General features: G+C 35.4%; 1 protein-coding gene across 5 annotated transcripts in view; it reads right to left on the reverse strand.

The window, feature by feature from the left end:
- CNTNAP2 (contactin associated protein 2) overlaps nt 1-24,921 on the reverse strand; it is a 1,072,692-nt gene that overhangs the window by 623,069 nt on the left and 424,702 nt on the right. For all 5 annotated transcript variants that reach the window (XM_031503926.3, XM_077786381.2, XM_085573411.1 and 2 more), the window contains one exon: nt 3,002-3,149. In XM_031503926.3, coding sequence (XP_031359786.2) covers nt 3,002-3,149 — 148 coding nt within the window. The remainder of the gene's footprint in view (nt 1-3,001; nt 3,150-24,921) is intronic.

The raw sequence follows: 24,921 nt of genomic DNA on the forward strand, positions 1-24,921 counted from the left end.
ACAAATGTGAAGTCTAATGGCTCTCTGGAAAACACACCTTTTTAAATTCAATTTGCTGGGCAAGGAAGGACATGGATTCTACCCCTTGTACAAAAAAAGTTAAATGTGTATTTTATATACATATACAAACAAAATAGGAACCAGAAATATGGCAATTAATGACCTGATGTTTGAATAAGCAGTTCAATGTGAGGAAGAATTTTTCTTAAAGGTCTGAGGCTAATGATCCAGTTGCAGCATTGTGCAAGGACAGAGTATTAACAGTCAGTGTGCATGGCTTCCCAATTAAACCTTGCATGCAATGTGGGAAAATCTGAATATTCTGAATATGCCTAATGAAAGAATACATTAATTTATTAACTAAAAGAAAAATTAAAATTGTGATATATTGGGCAGCCTTTTACTTAGGTAATAGTTCCAAAAATTAGGGCATATTTGACTAGAAACTGGTCTTTTAATCAGGTCTTTTAAAATTGGTGATTATCTAAATGGTTAGTTCCTTAAATGACAGCAGGATTAATCTCCAAATCACAGTGGTTAATGGCAGTGCTTATATTTATATGCAAATATATGCACTTCTAATCATAAGGTTAAAAACTTGGCCTCTGCCAAAGGACACATCTACATGGAAAGGTGCAGCATTTACACCTGGCTCCAAATAATTCATTTGAAGACAAGCTGGGAATTTGTAAACAGTACTCGCTGATTACAGTATTCATACCAAAGGGCTGCCTTCCTCCATCTTTACACAGTTTTTTTCTAGTTTTTCTTCTCAGCCACTCTACTGCTTTCTACTGATACTATTTTGGGAGCAGCCCTATTTCTGCATGTAAAAAACACAGTGCATTGTAGCAGAGATGTTGAAACAAAAGTCCCTTTACACATAAAACCAGAATAAATTATTTTAAATATTAAAATTAAAAAATCTCTAATGATTACTGAAATAATTTCTAATACAAACAGACCAGTAATACTTTATCACTAAAATTATGAAATTATATTTGGCCATCTTAGTTCTTCTGTGAAGGCACACCTTATCAGTATTTTTATGGTCCCATACATTGTTTCCTAGGCAGGGGCTTTTTATTCTCCTCCAAAAGTTTAACAAGCAAACAACTTTTCATCAAAAAACTAAAACAATATTATCAGCAAGCTGTGTTTTACTTTTTCTCACATTTACTTTAAGCCTCTAAAACATCTTGTTGCATACCTACAGCATTTTGTCTATTCATGTTATCAAAATGTAACATTTTTATGTGTTAATATTGCAGTAAATATCGTGGGGTTTCTTGTTTGATTCTGCTACATTTTATTCTGTAAAAGAGAGCTACATTTGACAGTAAACTAGATGTTGGTTTCTTGTACCAGATGCCTGAATTTGCATTTGATGTACAAGCAAGGAGGTATACTTAGAAGCGAGTATTTATTATGACAGAAAATTAGCAATGCTGTAGTTTGGTATACATAAAACAGCATGTAAAACATTTTAGCAGTATGATGGCAAACACTTGTTTATTAAGAGTCATGTACTGATTAATCAGAGTTGTACCTAAAACATCAGAAGCTCAATTCTCTTTAAGTAAAAATTACCTTTAGTGTAACCTACAGTTCCTCAGACAACAGATATAATAAAAACATGGAACAGTTTGGGTTGGAAGGGACCTTTAAAGGCCATCTAGTTCAAGTCCTCTGCAATAATCAGGGATGTCTTCAACTAGATCAGGTTCCTCAGAGCCCCAGTCCACATGAGTTTAAATGTTTCCAGGGATGGAGCATCCACCACCCCTGTGGGTGTCAGTGTCCTGGAACCTTCATTGTAAAAGATTACTCCCTTATATCGAATCAAAATCGACCCCCTATTAGTTTAAAACCTTTATGCTTTGTCTTATTGCAACAGGTCATGCTCTTGTATTTGTGCAAATATTTCTAACAACCATGTGTACCCCCAGTACAGCAGCACCAATACCACAGCAAGTTTGATTTGATTTCTCAACTAAGTTCCAGCTGTTGGGAAATTCTCTGTGATTCAATATACATTTTTAAAACATTCATTGTATGAAAATAAGAAAAAAATAATATCAAAACTCTATTCCTCATGGTTCTATTGGTGTTGAATAAAAGTATGAAGTCTTTGGACTATCTAATCAAATAAAAAACCTAACAGCTGTTTTTTTCAACAATCAACTGATATTGCTAGTCAGGATAGCAAAGGGCTCCAATAGGTCTTATGTCACCCAAGGAAGTCAGTAATGAATCTTCCACATTTTATTCTAAAGTCTAATTATTAAAACACAAATCTCAAATAACATTTTCCAGCTAAAATACCAATAAATCCAGGATACAGCTTAAAAAGTACATAGAAATAGGATATCATAAACTCAGTTTTGCAGGTTTGCTGACTTAAGCACTGGCTGGATTGAATTAAAGGAAAGGCATAATTTCTTAAAGCATTATCAGTTCAGGTCTTAGCTACAGAAGCACTTGTACCATTGCTCACTAGGATTTCAGAAGAAATTCTGAAGTCACATTCAAATACTCAACAAAATATCTCAGAAAAATGTGTCAGATATTTAGACAAACTGAGCCATTCTGATAGAATTATTTACTGCTTTAATTTTATCACGCATATCAGGCAAGAAATTACACCCTGTTTCCATTTTATCTCTCAAGACACAACATGACATTTGTTTGAATACAATCTCTTCCTCAAATGTGCCAATCAAGCTTATACAATAGCCAAAGCCTTCTACAACAGAAACCATGAAGATGAAAAGGAGAAACTTCAGAGCAGTGTTGCAATTTCCAATGTTGCATCTTCCAGAGAAGAACAAACAATCAGCTCAGAATTAAAGTTCCAACAAATATTTCATGAAGCCCTAGCTAAAACAACTAGCAATTCTGGAACCAAGGTAAAAGTCTCTGACATCTGGATTTAATCCAAAATTCAAAAAGATTTTTTATTTAGGGGAGGAAAAAAAAGGGTCATAATGGAAAAACTTACAGTAGGAACAGCCGTAGACTTCAATTCTTAACCCAATTTGGCCCTCTCCATTCCAATCCAAAGGAACTATCCTCACGTACTGAGCAATAACTGGATGTTGTAAATCATGCCGGACCACACTGTCAGAGTTTGTATTTCCAGGAAATGCCTAAGGGAAAAAAGAAAAAAAAATCAGTTCTAGTGCCTATATGGTTGGCATCTGAATAAATACACATATAAAATCCTATAACAGGCATCAGGGGTGGGACAAAAAAATCAAAGAATAACGACTACTATTGAAAACTAGAGTCATAAAAATATTGAAAGATATAAAATTTAAGTTGGTTTTTGCTTACAGTTATAGGAATAGCCAATTACATGCTCAAACACTACATATTAAAAAATATATTTTAGAAGAATAATTATTTTGTACCATGTATAGTAGACCTAGGTGGTGGTAGATGTAAAGAAGATGCATAAGATCCCTTCTTTGGTGGACTCACAAAATTAAAACATGATAACAATTACATTCACCTTAGTTTTTTTGTGCTGCAGCTATTGATGTGCTAACGATGATGATGGCACTCCTCGCTTAATAAATAAATTAGTAAGATACATTAATTAGTGTTTTTGAAGCACTTATATATTTGGGTGGTATAAGGAAGTGAGCAGTCCTCTCTTCTGAGCTGAAGAGAAGATAAAGAAAGGCATACACTGAACAACAACAAAAAAATCCTGCTGAGCAGCTGCCTGCTTTCTTAATCTTGCTCTAGGAATCACAGAACTTCATAGAGGGAATAAAAATTTTTGTTCCTATAAAAATGTATCTTTTACTGAGCATGCAAGGTAATGCTTCATGGTTCAAGAGAAAATTTTATTTGGAAATGTTTTAATTTTATGATGCTTGGTATAATCTTATCAAAACCCTACTAAATGTAGATGTTTGCTGGTTGTTTTGTTGTTTTGGTTTGGGCTTATTTGTTGTTTTTTTTGAAGGGTTTTTTTTTGTTTTGTTTTGTTTTTTTTTTTAATTGCCTGGAACTGTTATGGTCAAATGAAGCTGAATATAGGAAGACATTATATTTTTTACATAATTTAATTAAATTATAGATAAAAAATATTCTCAAAATCAATTGTATTTTCTGTAGCTCTTCAAAGTTTTAACCTGCCTTGTGTTTTACCAATCTTTTGTCAGAGAGCTGATCCCAGCAGGTACCTGGCATTTCAAGGGTTCCTATTGCTCTATAAATCAGTAACCTCTGCTGAATGCATAAACAAAGTCAACAGAGAATAAGGCAGTCCCAGTTTAATAAAACACATTCCATTTAGTCTCCAGCAGAAGACTATCTTTTAAACACAGCCTTCATTTAAATAAATGGGAAACAGTAATACACACTTTGTGGATAATGCAAATACCAGGCCAAAATCCATTATTGCAGGACTGAAAAATCAATTTACAGGACCTTGAAAATTATGCACAATTGCTGAAAAATCTCCTTTTCTGGCCAGTAGAATTTAAAAGTATAATTTAGACCCACATATCTAATAGGAGATTTTTTTTTTTTTAAACAAGTAGCAAATCTTTGGCTAAAAAAAATTGAATACAATATAGAATGTTACAATAAAAAGCCTCCTTGAAAAGCTATTTTTTCAGACAAAAATGTAAATACCTGTATAAATTAAACAAGTTTTCCAGATTATTAATCTTATTAAGTCACTTAAATATTATTGCCAGATATCATGCTTTTTCTCTAACCCAGACTAGGAAAATTATCAAAATGGCTCACTTATCTGTAAAACACCATCTCATGAGCCCAACTCCGAAATTCCCTGTTCTATAAACTATTTCTCTTCTTGTATTGGATACTGACTTCTGTAAACTGCTTCATATTTCAGCTCACATTGCAATGAAAAGACTGGTAATGTTATTAGCCACAGCCACTTTTTTCAAAGATAAAATACTCCACTTCAAAGTGCTCCACAGGACAGCAACAGAATAAGAATGAAAAAAATATAAGAAAATAAGTCCCAAATCCTTTCTAAACAGTGCTTTTCAACATATATTGAATGGAGCATTCAAACATATTCACCAAGATTTTTGTCACTCCTTAATAGAAAACTCTGTTTAGCTCCAAATAATTTTCAAAATTCAACAGGGCAGGTTTGTAGGACAGATAACATATTTTAACAGGCCAACTAATAAAGTTTAAAATTAATAAATTAAATAAATAATCAATCATTCAGCAGAATTTGCAGCCAAAATCGTGTGATTTTTAAATTTCACTTTGGCTTTGCCATTGTGCTTCAGCCACCCCACTGTACATGGGGACACCAGAGAGATATTCAGTATAATTCTCTTCCTACAACTAAAGAACCTGGAAAAAAAGGGAAGGTAAGGGTTTGGCAAACTTGGAAGCAAAGCTATGGAAAGTTAAGATTCAGACTCAATTTTTTGTCCTGTAGTTAAAGAATGACTACATTCTAATCAATAACTAAAAGTGGTAGCACTAAATTATAAATTCACATAACTATTGTAATTAAATAGCACACAGCTTAACAGTGGTGTGTAAGTAGAACTGGCTGAAATGGTTTGAGCTTCCTGTAACAGGACAGTTTGCAACCATTTTACAGTACTCAATTCTATGGACAAAGAAAGGACATTACAAAAACTCCTTTTGGGAAAAGGCTCATTACAATAAAGGGTTAAAAAGAAATTCTCGGCATTAAGGAATTTATCTTTGAAATAAGGATGCACAGAAATGCCTGAAATGTTAAGTGAACAAAAGTGGACACCTTCATGCTTCAATCAAAGAGTAAAATGATGGAAGGATGAAAGTTAGATCCTCAACCAGATAAACAAAAAATGTTTGCAATCTCTTGGGTCTCTGCGAGGCAGAGAAAAAATTCCTGTATTTCACTGTAATACATAATCACATATATACTAGAGAATCTAACTTAGTTAAGGGGAAAATTAATTCTTCACCTCACTTAATTCAGGTGAAGAATTCTCCATCCAAATTAATGATCCATTCAGAGATGAGTACTAAAATTGCTTCAGTGTAGGCTCTTACTAGGATGATGTAAAAATAAGGCAATGCATGGAACAGTAGGATGACATTTCTTTTCCTGAATGAGGAACAATTAATTTTTTTTCATAGCTTTCTTTAATTACTAGTACTTTTTTTTTTCACAACTTTGATTTTATAGTCATTGTTATACTCTTGATAGTTATTTTTTGCCTTATTATCAAAGGAAAAAATAATTTATGTCTCTGAATTTCTTAAAAAAACCCATCTATGCTTTTAGCTTTATTTTGACACTGCAATAGTGAAAACAGTACAGAGTATCTGTTCCCTGGTACTATAGCTCTGTAAATGGCAAAAACAGGAAACAGAAGTATCAGTATAAATTATGGAAGCATCCACAGGCAAGCACAATATATCTTCAGGGAACATAACTGGGGGCAGGGTTTGGGACTCCAAGGTGAGCTAAGCATGAAGCTGACTAAACCTTGAAATTTTTATTTTATAGAAAAATCCCCAAATTCCAAACTAAATAATTTTTTTTTGAAAAATCTAGAAGGATTACAAAAGTGAGATGTTGACAGCTTTGATTATGACTGCACTGAAAAGAAAATCTGGAAACAGTTTTTCACTTGAGTTTTCAGGCATCTGCATCGTCAATGAGCAGAGCAGGGCTGGCTGGGTGCTGGAAGCTCTCTACCAGCAGAGCAGTGGAATGATGCTTGGCACTTCAGGGCAGTTCAAATCCAGAGGTCCTAAAAAAATTCACATCATGAACTGGATCTGCAAAAGTCAACTGAAATCCACATCAGATTTCAGAGAAGACAAGATGTTTAAAAAATTTGTTTCTACTTTACTACATGGAAATTTAAGAAAAAAAGGCAAAACCTGAATTTCATGAATTCCACTTTGCTGGCAAAGATTTACCCATTCTTTGCTGAATACCTATGAAAACCCATCTCAATTGTGTTATGCAAACTCAAACAGCAAGAATAAGAGGATTGGGTAGAAGAGCATGTAAGACATTAACTTCAAGTAGAAGGGAAAAAAAGATACGAAAGAAATATGGTAGGAAAACAGGTTGCAGAAAGAAAGAATAATAGTAAATAAAGAAAAAAAATTAATGCATCAGAAAGTAACAGATCTAGGTTTTCTCCATTTTAGCTCACTTTTAACAGGTTGCTGTACTTTCATGTGTACTGTGGGGAGTAAAAATAAGTGACAGGAAGCAGTAATCTTTTACTTGAAGAAACATTTCTGCATTCTTTCCATTGAACACGACAATTAGTAACACTACAATTTGCATACTGTACTCTTTCCCTAAAAACAAACACGTCCAAAGCAAAACAACATTTCTACAGCATCCTGCATAATCACCTTGCACAGAAATGCAACTGAATAGAAAAAAAAAAAAGGTATCTGAAAGTAATTAAAAGTTATAGCAGGTATTTCCCTTAGCACAAATGAAATTCTCAACTGATTCACCAGGTGCTGAATTTCATCTTTGAGATTTGTGGTTATAAAATGACCAAGACTCCTAAGAGCTCAGGATTAACAATAAATCAGATCAATTAAACATTATAATGCTGATTATGGTGAACTCATATGAACTTGATTCTTTTATCAATGCAGTAAATCCCAATTTCTTTGGCTATCCATATTTTTCCCACAGCCACATTTCTCTGTTTTATATAAATGTGTGTGTGTGTGTGTGTGTGTGTGTGTGTGTGTGTGTGTGTGTGTGTGTATAACCTCTATGTTATGTGTGTAATGCTAAAAATTTCTGGAAAACTACTCACATACTCAAAGTAAGGAATATCTAGTTTAAGCCTTTCACTAGAACTGAGTACAATTTTTTGTCCTATGCTTAAAACCTTTCCTAGCGTTTTTTAATCAGATCCATCTTTCTGTTCACCTTGCACCCTTATGTTATCTACTGATTCCTAGGAAGTTTACTTTCAAGTTCAAATTCTCTCTTTGTATGCTGAAAACATACTCTAACCACATAGACTTCATAATTTAATGAATAATATAATGGCATTATCATTACATGCAAAGACTAAAGCCAAAAGCTTATTTGCTGTCTTTCAGCCTTTCACATTTCCAAAGAAAGTAAATTATTTAGCAACATAACATTATTGATCATTATAACAAAATGTGCCAACATTTTATAGCCTAATAACTACTGTTTTACTTAAAAAGAACTCAGCCTCCTACAGGAACTTTGATTTTTTGGTATTTTAACAAGAACCTTAAGAAACCTCTAAGTTTCAAAAAAAATTTTAAGGAATATTGTCATTTTTTATTCACAGATAACTTGTAGAGAATTCAGTTCTGCATAATGTTCCTAGAAAATATTTTTAAAACTTAGACAGAAAATTGAAGAGCACAATATGACACCTGAGCATAATATTAGATAACTGAAAAAAAAAAATTACAAATACAAGCTTCATTATCAAATCTGTGTGTTTAAATGTATTGATATTTGCAGTTTTTCTTTTAAATCCAGAAATAAATGAAACTCCTATACACAAAAAAAACAAACACCAACCAAAAATCCAAACACCCTCCCAACTGCTGCATCCAAAATGTGACTCAGCAACTGGATGTAAGTGAAACATTCTTTTATCTTCTGGCACTGTTGTAGGATATTATCTTTGTTTAATTTACTTTGAGTAATGAAGCCTAAAGCCAAAAGCCTTAACAAACAAAGAACTACCTACCCAGTTCACACATATGTCCCAAACCCATTAAGTGCTTTTCTCATACTTCTACATAGAATTGTTCATCCTTTATTTATGCACAGAAATATTTCCAAATTATCTGAATTTTTCTAGGGAAACTGAGTTCTTTTAAGGACTGGACAGCAACCTTTTGTTGACTTTGTATTATTGGAGTACTTGAGGCAGGACATCTGACAATGCACATGTGTACAGACTGAAGGGTTTTGTTTGTTTTTCTTTTGCCCAGGACTCCACTTAATTACCCTATTCCCCTAACCTTTAGACTCATGAACAAGGGATACAGATGTATGGATGTTGTTAAATTTTACTTTATGGAACATCACAGCAAGGGCACCAACAGTGTCACGTTTCTCTATATCATTAAACTGAATACGCTATTCCAGAGATGTGTGAAATATCTCACAGGCAAAGACATTCTTCCCTTTTTGGTGAAGACACCAAACATAACACATAAAATTTCTAAAACAGACATTAATAAAGCTCCTAAATTATTTTCATGCCTGTATAATGAAAAAGAAATTTCAACCCTATGCTGAACCATACAGGTTTTGTTCCACTTGACGTAAAATGGGAACAATCCTAAAATTCTTTTAAACCAAAGCTATATGCAAAAAATATTAAAAGATCATTAGGGTTGTAAAGTCAACACTGCTAGTAGAAGTTGTGTTTCCTGCAGAGTCCTAATGAATTCCTGAATATCATTATGATATTAATTTATTTACATAATTACCTGCTATTAATTCCCCAGAGATTCATACAATTCCCAGAGAGAAAATTGTGATGATTCATCCTGATACACTAAACAGTTGAGTCTGAAATAACCTTGAGGTTTTAGGGTGGTTTGTTTTGTTTTTTCATTTTTAATAATATCTAAATTCAAGAGGAAAAACATGTGAGCTTGATTTGGAAAATTTTGCCAATGGAAGCCTGTCCTAGTCTTTTGCAATTTGTTCCCAAGATTTAGTATCTAGCATTTACACTTTGATTTAGATTGAGAAAATACAATCTTCCCACCACTGAATAACGTTTCATCTTTGTTGTTAAGATCAACTGATTGCTTTATTAATAAAAGCCTCTGAACACTTTGGGGAGTAATCATTATCTTGCTCTTAGTCTTAAACAAACTAAACAGATTTTAATACAGACACTGCAGGACCCATTCCAGGAGCAGTGTGGGGTTTCATAATGAATAAGACTGGTACATTTAAGATAGCTCCTTTATTTGCATGAGAGAATGAAGTACACAGGGTTCATGCCTCTGGACTGCCAGATGGGAATGAGTCATCTTCCCTAAAGCACAGGTGTTGGATTCTCTTTGTGACAATTCCCAGGTGATGCCAGACAACAAAGTTACAAAAAAAATTGTGTGGCACGTAGTATAGTTCTAGCAAGAAACAAAATTATTAGGTAGTTTTGACTTAATCTTTCACTGTCTCTGTTCCACATATATGGAATATGGAGTAAAAATTAAATTATTTTATGGGGTTGTAGAAATAAAATAATTCTTATTAAACACCTAGTCAATTATTCACATAGGTGTCTAAATTAGAAAGCTGAACCTTTTGTGGTCCATGAAGCAAAGTGGGAGATAGGAACTAAATTAAAATCTTGCCACTCTTCAATTGCTGTATAGTATAATATAAATTTCCCAGGGTACAATATAAATCTATTCTACAAAATAAAGAATATGATCAACACCTTAGTTCCAAAAATTTGCCCGCTGTCTTATTCATGTTAAAAGAAAAAGAACACAAAAATCAGTGTGAAATGGTTGTACAGACAGGATAAAACCTGCTTTTCTCTATAGAGTTGCAAGATTTTATTAATGAATACACAAAAAATGACTTCTGCTGCATTTCCTGTAGAATGAAAGAGAGACAGGAAGAATGTGTTTCCAAAACACCTAAGCACAATTGCAATCATTACTGAAATAATAACAGCAACAGCTCTCTGATCACTGACTGGTGGTCCATAGAGCTCAGCAGTAACAGGAGCTTGAGAAGAAGGTCAAACACATTGAAACTCAGAGCAGTCCTTAGTTTCTTTCCCTCTCTACTACTGATGTATTTAGAATTTTTTTGCACACTCTGATGATTTTAAAATAGCTTTTTAGTAATTTTCAGGACAGTACTCCTTGTCTCGAAGTTTCTTGTATCTCTTCTGCACAGCCCCACTACTCTACTGCGTTACTTGCCACTCAAATTGTTGAGGCTGTCACCAGAGGGTGCGCTTAGGGGAGGAAAGCACAAACTCAGCAGTGTCATTCCACACCCCCTGACTTAGTGGTTTGGATTAAAAGATTAAATCTCCCTGCAGGAAAAAGTACAAAGTCAAACTCTGTTTTAAATACTGTTGAGAATCATTTATCTTCAGTAAAGGCATAGCAACTTCAGAAAGCTTTTTAGCTCTTAATTAGTTAAATATCAATCCAAACAGCAATCTTTACTCATAATAGAAAATACTGATTTGTGACTTCAGTGTATAACTATAAATAAAAGTTACCGCACTTACTGATTTTATAGTCTTTTGAGTCATATGTAAATCATGATTGTTAAAAACTTTTCTGTTATGAATAGTTTTCATTCTTGTATTTCATTTAAAGAAGAGTCCAGAGACTGCTTTCCAGATCATTCCAATTTTGAGTAGACTATTAACATGAAAGAAATAACTGTAAAACAAAACTTTACATATCTGAAATTGTTGCAAGAATACAATTGTAAATCAAAAAGTGAGGAATACAGTCTGGTTATTCTGTATTAATTGTTTAATGAATAAAGTTAATATTGTATACTGAGATAAAATAAACAAACTTTGAACACAAAATTTAAATAACCAGGTGTTTTTCTTTTATACTTTCAGTATCTATTTAATTCTGGGATTTTAGTTAATTGCTAATAGCACTTTATTCCCCATAATTCAGATAAGCTTCCCAGTAATGGGAAGTAAAATTGGATTAAAAAAGCCAATAACCTGTCTTTAAACCTGTTTCAGCTGTCCTTAAATAATATTAAAACATTACAAAATTTATTTAAGATTATAGAAACATTAATTTTGAATCTTTTGTTTTTGCATGCTTCCAAGTTGCAATATTGATGAAATAAATGAAGTTCACATATAATATTAAGTCAAGATTTTGCAAAAAAATTACTAAAGGAAAAAAGGAAAAATAACACTATTGCCATCTTACAAGAACATGTTTCACTTTCTGGCTGTAGCTGCAGTACTCTCTGAATATGTCAAGATGAAAGTAAATAAGAGTAACTTACCTAAAATATTTCACATACACTAAAGTTAAGAATTCCAAAGGGTGATTCAGCTATTAATGTCAACTATGATACAAGAACTCACTAATCATTTTCCTTTCCTTTCCTCCTGTTCACCCTAGGCAGAGCCCATACTCTAAAAATCACCATCTTCATTAAGATTTTCCTGAAGAAGGTCCACAATTTAGAGCTTTCCAGTATGTGAACCAGGACAAGAACAAAACAAACAAACAAAAAAAACCAAACAAAAAAACCCCACAAAAAACCCCCCAAAAAACAAAAAACCCAAACAAGAAACCAAAAAACAAACAAACAAATAAAGAAAAAAAAAACAAACCACAAACAACCAAAGAAACTGTAACCAAAATGTAACTATGATAAATGTCAATGAAAAATGTGTAGATCCTTCTTTCTAAAACTTAGTGTAAGGCTAAAAGGGTTTTAGATGCAGAAAATCATAAGCAAAATGGCATGCAAGGAAACACAAAATTCTTATCTCAGGAAGAATACCTGGAGCAGGATTCCTCAAATAATCCTTTCAACCTGATCAAAGGAATATTACTAAGAAAACCCCAAAGGCAGAATTACAGTATGTGACAGGCTTCAAACATGGCAGCCTGTCCTTCAACTTGAATTCAATAGCTGCTCATCTTTCTAGGGAAATAAGCACAATTTTACCCACTTGGCTTTTTGAAATGATACCAAAAAGCCACAAGAATACTTTATAAAAGAATGTGGAAAGAAATATCTGAATTGTCAGAAGCTACCTATTTCTTCAGTAATTTTTTTTTTCCTTTTTCCTGCTAAGATTATCATGACTGAAAAATTTTGGGAGAAATGCAGAATTATTGTGTTTCTGCTCAAGTTCATTCTTAGTCTTCATATAAAAAGTGCCTGTTATCTATATGAAAACTCAGAGTAAGAAGTAATATTTGATTTGAAATCCCTGTGAATTTAGTAAACTGTTAAATGTCTTAATAAAAGAGACAATAATGGAATAAGAAATACTGAAGGCCTTATTTTTGTTTTAAAGTGTATAATTTGATTTCATCCCATTCTCTTTTGCAACTGTATACTTTCAGAAGTTTGATTTTTCCCTTTTGCAGAGATAATATGCATCTAAATTTCCATATGCAGTTGTTTTGTTCAGGTTAGCATCAACTACTACTCCAAAGGTGACTGTAAAAAGATCTTTTAGTTGAAATGTCTTCAAATGGCTGTTAGCATCTGAAATAGGAGGACTTCTATAAATCAAAACCCTTGTTTAATAATCACCAAATGTAAATCTAGTTTGAAAACAATAATTAGAAAGAGAGAAGAGAGAAGGGTTTCAAAATTTTGATCACCTGTCCACTTCTTTCCTTACAATTCATTAAACAAGTAGTAAAGTGATGTAAAGGCCTAATTTTCTTTCAACAGAGACTTCCTAAATTTAATTTTAAGCTGTGCCATAAATCTTAGGGGATTGAACATTAGAGTCAATTGATTAGTAGTTGTGTGCAAGACATTTTTTTTCCTCACAAGCATTGGCAATTTTATCTAACTCAGATATTTCTGCTTAATTTATTTTAGGCAGCCAGGATACATGCTTCCCTGGCCAAGGAGGCAGTGACATTTTGAGTTTATCAGAAAAAAACTTCATTGCAGTGTTTTCTATCACTGAGCAGGATTGACAGCCTCCACAGCCACTAACTTAAAAGAAGGGTCAGATGACAGTAGAGCAACACTGTTGTTGTTAACAGCTTCATGAGTTTTACTACTCATGTAGAAGGAGAAGGTAGATTTTCCCATGTATGAAGATCTTCATTACTTAGGTGCAATACTTGTCTTACATGTTTCTGAGTGCTTTTGACAAAGATTTGCTGCAGCACAGAGATGATAGTTATGGTTCTGTTTCTATGCAAAGGCCCAAATTGATCAGGGAAAATCTGGCAGTGAATCTTCTTCTATACTTTTTTTTTTCTGAAGCTACATCACACTGACACTGCTGTTTTCCAGTAAGGCAAAGTGTTTGTAGCATCACCAGCTTTAGCAGAGAGAAGACACCGTTATCTTGTTGCTATTAGTCTGTTATATCCCATTCTGTAAAACTAATACAAGAGAAACCAAAACCATCCTTTTGTGGATATTTATAGGAAGGAGGAGTGGAAAGACAAAGGTACCAGGATCTCCCTATCATTCCCTTTCCCTGACTTCTAGACTTATTTACTTACTGCCTGAGAGTATTTTGAAAACATGTTTGCAAGTGCTCAGAACAAATTTGGAGTTCTTCAGATGAAAGAGGCCATCATAATGCTACTCTGTTTCTCTACAGGATCACAGAAAGCACCTGCAGGAAATGCCTTTAGAGACATTTGATAAAACTCCGTAACTACTTGTAATAGCATAAGCACAGCAGTCAGGAATGACTGCTGGCAGTTGTGTTTACTGCTTACTTACTGTGTGAACTGAGACTGACATCCCAATGCCTCTGAAACTCATTCTGCCTGTAAGACAGAGATAATTCTCTCGGAAGTGTTTGTTGAGAATTAATTAGGTAATATTTATGCACTGATTCTTTAAAAACAAACCAATCCAATCACTGTTTTTTTTTACATCCCTGCTCACTACTACTACTACTACTACTACTACTACTACTACTACTACTAAATAATAAATTAAAGAGATTCATTGGCTTTTGGTGACCAGAGGGGAGCATTACGATAATTTATTCTGGAGTTCAGTAGGTACAGTGCCAACTCCAACTCCTACACAATAGTTCTGTTAATGAGTTCGCAGTCTGGACTATAGTGCACCATTCAAGTTATCCTGTCTTGATTCCAAAACTGAAAGTGATAGAAAAATCAAATTTATCACACCCTTACAGAAGCTTTTCCATACTTATATTCAGTGTTAAATATACGCATTATTTCTACTTGGTTTGTTCATCCAGTCACTGGATCTTACTCCATCTTTTGCTCTATATCTAAGAATAGTTGACTATCATGGATAACTTCTTTTTAAGAACCTGGCAAACTACGATGAGAAAATACTGTGTTTCTGGAATATTAAAGTAATCAGGTAATTAAGCAAAATCTATAATTTATCTGGGACAGCTTGCAAAATGACAACATGATCTGGCTTACAAAACCTTTACAGGCTTTCTTTTAAAGCCACTAGCTTCCTTCCTCCCTTCCCACATTGGATGTGAAAAATCAGGCTAAAATAACAGCATGGACTTCCATTCATTTTTTGTGGAATTCATTCTGTTGTTATTTCACTGACTTAAACACCAAGATTCAAAACAGGATCACCAAAAGGTTTCAAATTATCACTCACATTATGCATTAAAATCTAGCTGGGATTGCTATACTTTATGATAAAAGAAAACTTTTAGGCAGTCTCCAGTATGCTTCATGCACACTCATCTGTGACTTAAAGATATAAGCAATATGGCAACACAATAGCTCATACTTCCATTTAAAAAGTTGTCAATCCTTTTTTTTTTTTGTTCAGATAATCTCTGTGTGATTCAAACTGATGACTTAGAATAACTGATAGAAATATTAAGTAGCTGTCTTATTAATACATTGGAGGCCACGGTCAATATCCAGTTTTTAGGAAGAATGCAACAAAAAGTTAAATCCATCTTTGAATAAAGATGGTTAGGATTTTTTAAAAACACAATTTCAGACTGATATATATACACTATATAATTATTTAGCCTTTTTAAGATAGGCTTGCTCATGGAAAAATAATAAAATGCATACTTTAGACAGAATGAAGAGCAAAGCAAGGTGGGAAGAAAGCAGCAGTGATAGATCCTTGTTCTCAACAGCTTTTCATAAATTCTCTTGGGAAACCAACTGAATTTTATTGAAGGGAGTGAATCAATGGTCCTTCATAAAAAGAAAATCAATTAGAAAGTCATTACCTGAAAATTAGCACTCAAAAAACAAAATTCCATTTTAAAGCCAATTAGACTGCATGTCAGTACTAAGTTGAATTGCATTTGCATTGATGTATGCAAAATGATTTACATCCTGCATCCCTAGGAAACGTAGAGTGTGAAAAATTAAAGAACGTATTTAGAAATGCTGCTGAATTTTTTTCTTTTTTTGGAAGCTATCTATCTCAAGCAGCAGATGACTGTGCTGGGCTTTTAAACAGCTTTACATTGTGTTTCTCAAGTACTGATGTTATAATTGGAATTACAACACTTGAGGAAACCTTACTTCTGCTCCCTATCACAACAACACATAGGAAAACAACTGCTAATTTAAAAGCCAGAGAGGGGGCTTAAGGCAAGTAGGCACCCCAAAAGCCTCTTTCTCCCAGTAGCTTGCCATAGTCTGGCATGATTTGTGTCTTGAGCCACACTGAAAAGGCAAACAGTTTTAAGTGTAGAGAAGAAGTACATGGCATCTCACAGAATAGTTAAAATCTCCTTCTGGGCTGCAGCTGGACAATGAATCCATCCTGTTGATAGTGATGAGATTAATCCCACTATGCCTGGGTCTGCCACCAGATATACCACCAGAAAGGGTGGTATATCCCTCCCTCACACCCGGTCTAAATAAAATAGGAAGCAGCAGAACCCAGGCCCTGAAGATGGGACATTGCAGCTTGCAGTGCTGAAGAGGCACTCTGATAAGTATTGCTCAGGGCATTGCATCTTTGCAAGGAAGACGGCACTGCCTCTACATCTCTAATCTGAGATTTATCTTAAGGACAGAAGATGAAAATAGAAGAAATAAGGCACAAAAGTATGAATTCATTAAGGAACATCAAGCACATCTTAATCGCATACTTCACATCATGCACACACTTATGTAGAATTAGGTTAAATGGCTAAAATGTTAAGTGCCATCTTGAAATGAGACAATTCTCTGAGCTGGGGTAAGTATTCAAGAGTCAGTCGAAGAGGCAACAGCAGAGGTATCAGTGGTGACCAAGGTCAGTCTTGCAGGGACTGTTGTATTGTGCTGTATGGGAGGATCCCATGCTCAGGGACACCTGATCAGTTGCCTAAAGCCCCCTTAGTACCCTGCAGCCCTCAGAAGCCTCTCAGACAAGGAGGGGGCATTGCCAGGAACCATTGTCAAGGCATTGCCATTTAAATGTTTCTTGGGAGTGCCAGCAACCATGAGGGCAGCAAACACAGTTGGGCAAACAGGGTGTGGCACATTGGAAGGGTGTAGGACATGAGAAGGGTGTGGGATGGCAGTTTGCACAGATGTTCTGCAGGCAGGTCACAAAGGTGGGGCACAGAACCTAGGAAGTGAGTCATCACCCATCAAACATTCCATTGGAATAGAAAGTTTTGGTCTTTTTAGGAAAGAGAGCCTAGGGAGACAAGCAGAGGGGTAGCCCTCTATGTCAATAACTGGCTGGACAGTATGGAACTCTGCTTAGGGAAGGATGAAGATCCAGCTGAGAGCTTATGGGAGATTACAGGGAGGGTAGGGACTGAGGATGTTATAGTGAGGGCCTGTAGTAGACCAATCAAGAGGATGGTGCAGATGAAGCCCTTTATAGGCAGACAGGAGTGGCCTCACACTTGTAAGCTCTGGTCCTCATGCAGGATTTCAACCACCTGATATCTGTTGGAGGGAGAACATGGCAGTGCACAAGCCCAGAGCTTCCTCAGATGGGTTAACAACTTCCTTAGACAAGTGATTGAAAAGCCAACAAGAAGGTCCTACACTGGACCTTGTGCTCACCATGAGGAAGGAGCTGGTGGGGAACGCAATGCTTCAAGGCAGACTTGGCTGCAGTGACCAGAAGATGGTGTTTATGATCCCGAGGATAGCCAGGAGGGCATGCAGCAAGCTCACTGCCCTGACTTCAGGAGAACAGACTTTGGCCTCTCCAAGATCTATTTGGTAGAGTCCCACTGGATAGACCCCTGGAAGGCAGAGGGATTCAAGAATGCTGGCTGAATTCCAAAAACCACCTCCTCCAAGCTCAGGAGCAAGGTATCTCAATAAGGAGGAGATTGAGCAAAAATGCCAGGAGGCCTCTCTGGATGGATAAAGAACTGCTGTGCAGCTCAAAGTGAGAAAAGAAGTTTTCAGAGAATGGACACGAGGATAGGTGGCCTCAGAGGAATACAGGCAAACTGTATGGGAAGCTAGAGACAAGGTTAGGGAAGCCAAAACCCAGTTAGAATTGAGTATGGCCAGGGTACTAAGGATAAGAAGAAAGGCTTTTACAAATATATTGCAAACAAGATGAAGACTAGAGATAATGTGGGCCCTCTCCAGAAGGAAAAGGGAGACCTGGCTACCTGGACAAAGAGACGGCTGAGGTTCTTAATGACTTCTGTGCCTCTGTCTTCAATGGCAAGTGCTCCAGCCATGCCACCCAAGTCAAGAAAGACAGTCGCGGGGACTGGGAGAATGAAAACACTGTAGGAGCCCCCTGTAGGACAGGATCAGGTTTGAGACCATCTAAGGAACCTGAATGTGCACAAGTCCATGGGACCCAATGAAGTTTATCCATGGGTCCTGAGGGAGCTGGCAGATGAATTTACTAAACTATTAGCCATAATTTTTGAAAAATCCTGACAGTCAGGTAAATTCCTTGATGACTGAAAAAAGGGAAGCATAAGTCTTATTTTTAAAAAAGGAAAAGCAGAAGACTGGAGGAACTACAGACCAATCAGTCTCACGTCTATGCCAGGCAAGGTCATGGAGCAGATTCTCCTGTAAACTATGCTAAGGTACAAGGAAAAGAAACATATGATTGGCAATAGGTGTCTTCACAAAAGAGAAATCATGCCTAACAAATCTGGTAACCTTCTATGACAGGGCTACAGTACTGGTGGACAGGGACAGAGCAACTGACTTTACCTATCTGTACTTATGCTAAGTGTTTGATACTGCTTTACAGAACATCTTTGTCTCCAAGTTAGAGAGATATGAATTTGATAGATGGACCATTGGGTGGATAAAGAACTGGTTGGATGGCAGAGTCCACACCAACATGAATGGTGTTCCTTTGGGGTCGGTAGTAGGGCCAATTGTTATAAAACATTTTTGGCAGTGACAGGGACAGTGGGTCAAGCGCACTTTTAGAAAGCTTGCTGATGGCACCAAGCTCTGTGGTGATGCAGGTGACCCACTGGAAGGAAGGGATAATGCCATCCAGAGGGACCTTGACATGCTTGATGGTTTGATGCAAACCTCTCTTCAACAAAGCAAATTGCAAGGTCCTACACCTGGGTCACTGCAATCCTGGACACACCAAAGGGTTGGGCAGAGAAGTGATTGAGAGAAGCTCTGCTAAGAAAGACCTGGGGGTGACAGGAAATAAAAACTCCTCATGAGCCAGCTGTGTGTGCTCACAGCTCAGAAAGCCGACTGAACCCTGGGCTGCATCACAAGAAATGTGGCCAGCAGGTCAAAGGTGATTCTGCCCCTCTACTCTGCTCACATGTGATCCCACCTGGAGTACTGTGCACAGTTGTGGTGTTGCCAACATTAAAAGGACATGGAACTGTTGGAGCAAGTCCAGAGGAGGCCACAAAGGTGATAAGAGAACTAGAGCACCTCCCCTTCCTTTCTCAGAACACAGGCTGGGAAAGCTGAGGCTGTTCATCCTCAAGAAGAGAAGATTGTGTAGAGACCTCATAAGAACCTTCCAGTATCTGAAGAATCCTAGAGGGACACTGGAGAGGGGCTCTTTGTCAGGAACTGTAGTGATAAGACAGAGAGTAATGGGTACAAATTGAAAGAGAGAACTTTTAGGTTAGCTAAGAAGAAATTTTTTATTATGAGTGTGGTTACACACTGAAAGAGGTTACCCAAGGATATTGTGGATGCCTCAACCCTGGCAGAGCTCAAGGCCAGGTTGGATAAGGCCTTGAGTAACTTGGTCTAGTAGAAGGTATTTGTGCACCTGGCAGGGGGCACAGAACTGGATGACCTTTAAGGTCCATTCCAAACCCTTAACTATGTCAGTATGTCTATAATTCTATGATTCAAGGGCTTAATTTAGGTGATAAATTGAAGTGACAGACATGCTAGACTACCAAGACATCCCTACCAGCTCAGCAGATGTGACACAGGAGGTCTGATACTAACCAGCAGCTTGTGGCCAGGCAGCACACCCGAGGTGTCTCAGCTGGTGCTGGGCATGTACATTCAGGAAATGAATTTTCACAGTAGGTGCCTAGAACACATGTGTCTGTGTATGAGATTAATCCTGCCCTAGGTTTCTCTACTTATCTTCTAGCAATAGAAATTTAGTGAAGAATTTTAGATAAAAAATCTGCCTATTCTGGTAACATTTACGTGCATAAATAGATGTAGCCTAGGTATTCTATGCCAGAGAAACATAGAGTAGAAGGTTAATATGCAAATTCATATATATATCTTCATTTATACAGATCAGTGTGTTTGGGTTCAGTTATGTATTTGCGATCAGTGTATTTTGGGCTCAGTTTTGAAAGAAGTTTAATCCCTGGGAACAAAACATACCAAAATCCTATTAGATTGCATTTAAGATGGAGTCATTTTTCTGGGCTAGCAAACTCATCATTATGTTTAGACATAATAATTGAGTGAAATAATTGACTCAAATTGCTTTGCCATCAAACTGTGATTCTAAAATCTAACAAAAAGTCCCTAAAGTGTTAACCTGGATCTTGAAGTGGTACCATAAACGGTAAAATGAAAAAAATGCATACCCAAAATTAGTACAAAAAATAGAGAGTAAGATTTATTTTTTTTAAGATTGTCACTGGAGTTCTGTATTTTAAAAATATAAAACCACTCTATACCAGGTTTTTATTATTCCTCATTTAATCCATAGCTAAGAAAACCTACTATGGAAACAGTGAAACTCTATATCGTTCTTTTATACAGGATAAAAGATCATTATAAAAAAAATATATATCAAAATTAGGTATCAGTGTAAGAATATAAAGAAAAGTTTCCAAATGTTCATTTATATTTTATAACTGTAGTTCAGGTTTTTACCTCTACTTCCAAATAACCCCAAGTGCATCTCAGCTGAGTACCTAGACATCTAAGTCACTGCCTGTGTTTAGGAAGGTGATTTTCTTACTCATGAGAGGTCCTTCTAAGAGGAAGGATTTTAGAACTTTTCTCAACAAGAATACTGAGTATCTTATCTTTTGCTCCAACAGGTCAATCAGTAAGTCAGCTCTGCTTTCTTTGCACATCATCTGTGAGTTAGAATGCTGACTTCTCACGTAGGTGATTTTTTTTTGTGTTAAGGGAAAAAGAACTATAGCAGTAAATGATGAGAATATATAAGAAGTTGGCTCTAATCATGGCTATGCAAGGCTGTACTCCTGAAAGTAGCATTAAACCCTTAGGGCTATGGTGAAAAATTGTTGTGTGGAACTCAAACAATGCACTTGGCTTTGACAGATACATCTTGACATAATATTTGAAATATTTGAGCAAGTGACCTGACCCATTCTAGGCCCAAGTGAGACACTACATTTCTATTCAGGAGAAAGTTTATCAATTCAGACATCTACAAGATTTTTGAACTATTTATATACTTCTACATAAATTATGAATTTAAAATAAATATGTCTTCTCAGACTGTAAGTGTGCTGATGCATCTTAAAGGCTATAAAAGTCATGAAAGAACAAACTTTTTTACAAAGAGCTAAACACTAAGCACTGTAATAATGGTATTGAGCTCTAAAAGCCTTAAAACAGGGAAAAGAACATAGTGGGGTAGGGAAGAAGAAAGAACAGCAAAAAGAAGAAGGAAAAAATGTAATTTGTAATTGTAGAGCCAGCAAATACATGCACATTTCTGTTGACAAAGGTCTGGGAACATCAGAAATCTGGAAATTAGTGGTTTAATTGGGTATTTTCTAGGTCTGATTAAGTTTCTCTCTCAAGTTGATTTAATGTTTCAGGAACAGCAGAAACTTTTAAGTATTGCCTGCTCCATGTGATAAGACACCCCTAGATTGTAGAGTAGGGCTTTGTATAAGCAGAGCCTTCCAGATCACTGTCCAAAATTTCATTAGGTTTGTACAGTGAAGAAATAGTATATTTTTAAAAAATCCTTTAGAATAATTATTAGAAAGAGCTTTAAAAAAACAATAAAATTAATAATTTTATTTTTTGTGTGAATTTTTAAAAGGACTTTATAAGTACCTTTCTAAATAGATATGATCCTAACAGTAATGAAAAGTTCTTCTGTTAGTGGAAATCTGTAGAATTCTGTATCCCTTGCTTCTACTTTAATGAAGGCCAAAACATCCTCTCCTTAAGCAGCAAGGCTGATCTTACTGTCTCAGAGAAAAATTTACATATAGAGGATGTGTCCTGGTCGACATACGTAATATGATATTCTCTCTTTCCACATAGATCTTAAGTAGAACCTCTTATTAACTCATAGTCTGAAAAGAGAGGGTGATTAGAAAATAAAATTTCAGATAGAAGAAAGTGAATGTTACTTGAGGATTGGGCAAAAAATACTAAACAGAAAGATCATCTTGCCACATGACAGAAATTATGAGACAACATAAAAAAATACTATGCTGTGATAATTAGGTATAGATGTTTATGTTAGGAAATTAATACTCAGGCTTTTTTCTCATTAAGGTAGACAAAAATGGATGTAGGTTGCAAAAGCAAAATAACTAATAAAAAATAAACGTTCAAAATGAAAATTATCATGTCAGAAACAAAACCTGTAGACACAATGTCTGACACAACTAAGATGACAAGATAATTTTTATCCAAAGCAAAATGGAGAACATTACACTTGAAATGGTAAATCCTCTTCTCAGGATTTATGAATCTTTCAAATTTGGACAATAAGGAGTAAGGAACAAAGACATGGGGAATTACAAGTATTTGAAAATAAGCTACATATTTGTCAGGTTACAGACTTTGAACACTAAATTCCTTTTGAAGCAATGAAAGACCTATGAATCCTTGAAAAACAATAAAATCCATCAATGGTAGAGGTAAACTAACCCCTCTGATATCTCTTCCACAATAAAGTTTGTTGTGGTTTTTTTTGTTGGGTTTGTGATTTTGTTTGTTTGTTTTGGTTTGGGTGTTTTTTTTTTCTTTTTTTTTGCTTTTCATGTTAAATGACAGAGGTGGAATATAGGCAAATTTCAAAGTACTGTTAATTATTTACTCATGGGACATTAGATATTGAGATAGAGAAAATGGCAAATAGTGTAAGCTTTGGAAAGGAGCCAAGAGAATGTGATAAATGAACTAAGAAAAGAGAATTTTTTGGTTGAGTTTTTGAAGAATCATTCTTGGGGTTTGCATTATTTCATTGTTGATTCTGACTGAGAAAGTAAGGCATGTGATAATGAATGGACAGTGACATGAAGTTTAAAGTTTTTTCCAAGGCCAAGGAAAAACTATCAAACATGAAAAATGCACTAAAGCTTAAGAGACAGCAAAGCTGAAGGACCTCACCTAAGAACCAAATTATGATTTCTTCTATTATTTGGGGCAAAAGTGGCTAATAAGTGAGGTCTATGGACTGTATTATCAGATACCAAAACAAAATGAGTAATAAATCTTCCTTCAAATACGTCAAAAGAACACAGACGTCTAGACACTTTGAAATACTAACAGACAAATAAACAGAATATAAAAGGAAAGAAATGGCAGAAAAGTGAAATGTGTTCTTTGCATTCTCTGGATGAAACTGGGTGATATCCCTCGTGAGTTTCTTCTTTCTTAGGGGTTTTGTCAGTGATTCAGTTTGAAGCAGTTTTGGAACAAATAGTCAGAATAAAAAGTAACAAACCACAAAGCCCAGACAGCATTCAGCCATGGGTTCTAAAGCAACTCATGGATGAAACAGCTGAATTATTAATAATGATGTATATAAATTCTCACCTGAAACTGCTTTGGTGCCTCACCATAGGAGGGTGTCAATTTTAAAAAAAGCATCCTTCAGAGAGCAAGGGGAAAAAACAGATCAGTAAGATTGTCATCTATGTTAGACAAAGTCTTATAAACAAGAATAAGGGAATTACTACAGACACACAAGCAATTAGGATCTACTTCAGAAGACTAAGTTTGGCTTTTACAAAACAATCCATTATTACCAGTCAATGAAAAGAGCAAATGTGCATATGGATAAATGTGGTCAATTAAGTTTCCATAGAGCTATGGAAAATATTCCTCACCAAAGGCTTTTTAGGTGATGAAGCCTTATAATGCATGGAAGGCCCTTAAATGGTTAAAAGAGAAGCATTAGACAATGTTGAATTCTAATGGTGGAAATCTGCAGTGGAGTTGCTCTGATACCTCTAATGTTCAGCATGCTCGTAAGCTATCGGGGAAAGAGGGTGAGCAGAGAGACAAGAAAGTTTTCTTCTGGTACTAAATTATTTAGAGAGGTAAGGATGAGAGAGTACTGTGAAGAACTGCAGCAGAATATGTCTTATGAACCTGAATGACTGAAATTAAGTGTAGCTAAATGTAAAGTGCCACATGAGGAAAAGAATATCCTAATTTCACATAAAAATGATGAGCTCTGAGCTAACCATTACTATTCAGAAGAGAGACCTTAAGATTATAATAAATTGTTCCATGAAACAGTCATTTCAATGCTCAGTAGCAGTTAAAAAGTAAATTAAATGCTAGTACATGAGTATAGAGAAAAGAGTTATGCCACTGTAAACAGAGCTTCATCTACAGTTTGAACATAACCTGGAGGTCCAGACCCTGAGCTCAAATAACAGAGGAAGTGAAATTTTTTTATGAATACATATTCATATAAATAAATAAATATTAATATATTCAGAAAAACTGAATAACCTGTAAAATTTTGATCTGGGAAATAAATCACTTTATTGGAATATGAAGAAGCTCTACAAAATCCCAAGGAATGTGGAGAGAACATAGGAGGGATCAGCTTTCCACAGTTTCTTTCTGTCTGAATGTATACTGGGC

The sequence above is a fragment of the Lonchura striata genome, chromosome 2, assembly GCF_050655825.1.
Source record: "Lonchura striata isolate lonStrDom1 chromosome 2, ASM5065582v1, whole genome shotgun sequence".
Taxonomy (NCBI): Eukaryota; Metazoa; Chordata; class Aves; order Passeriformes; family Estrildidae; genus Lonchura; species Lonchura striata.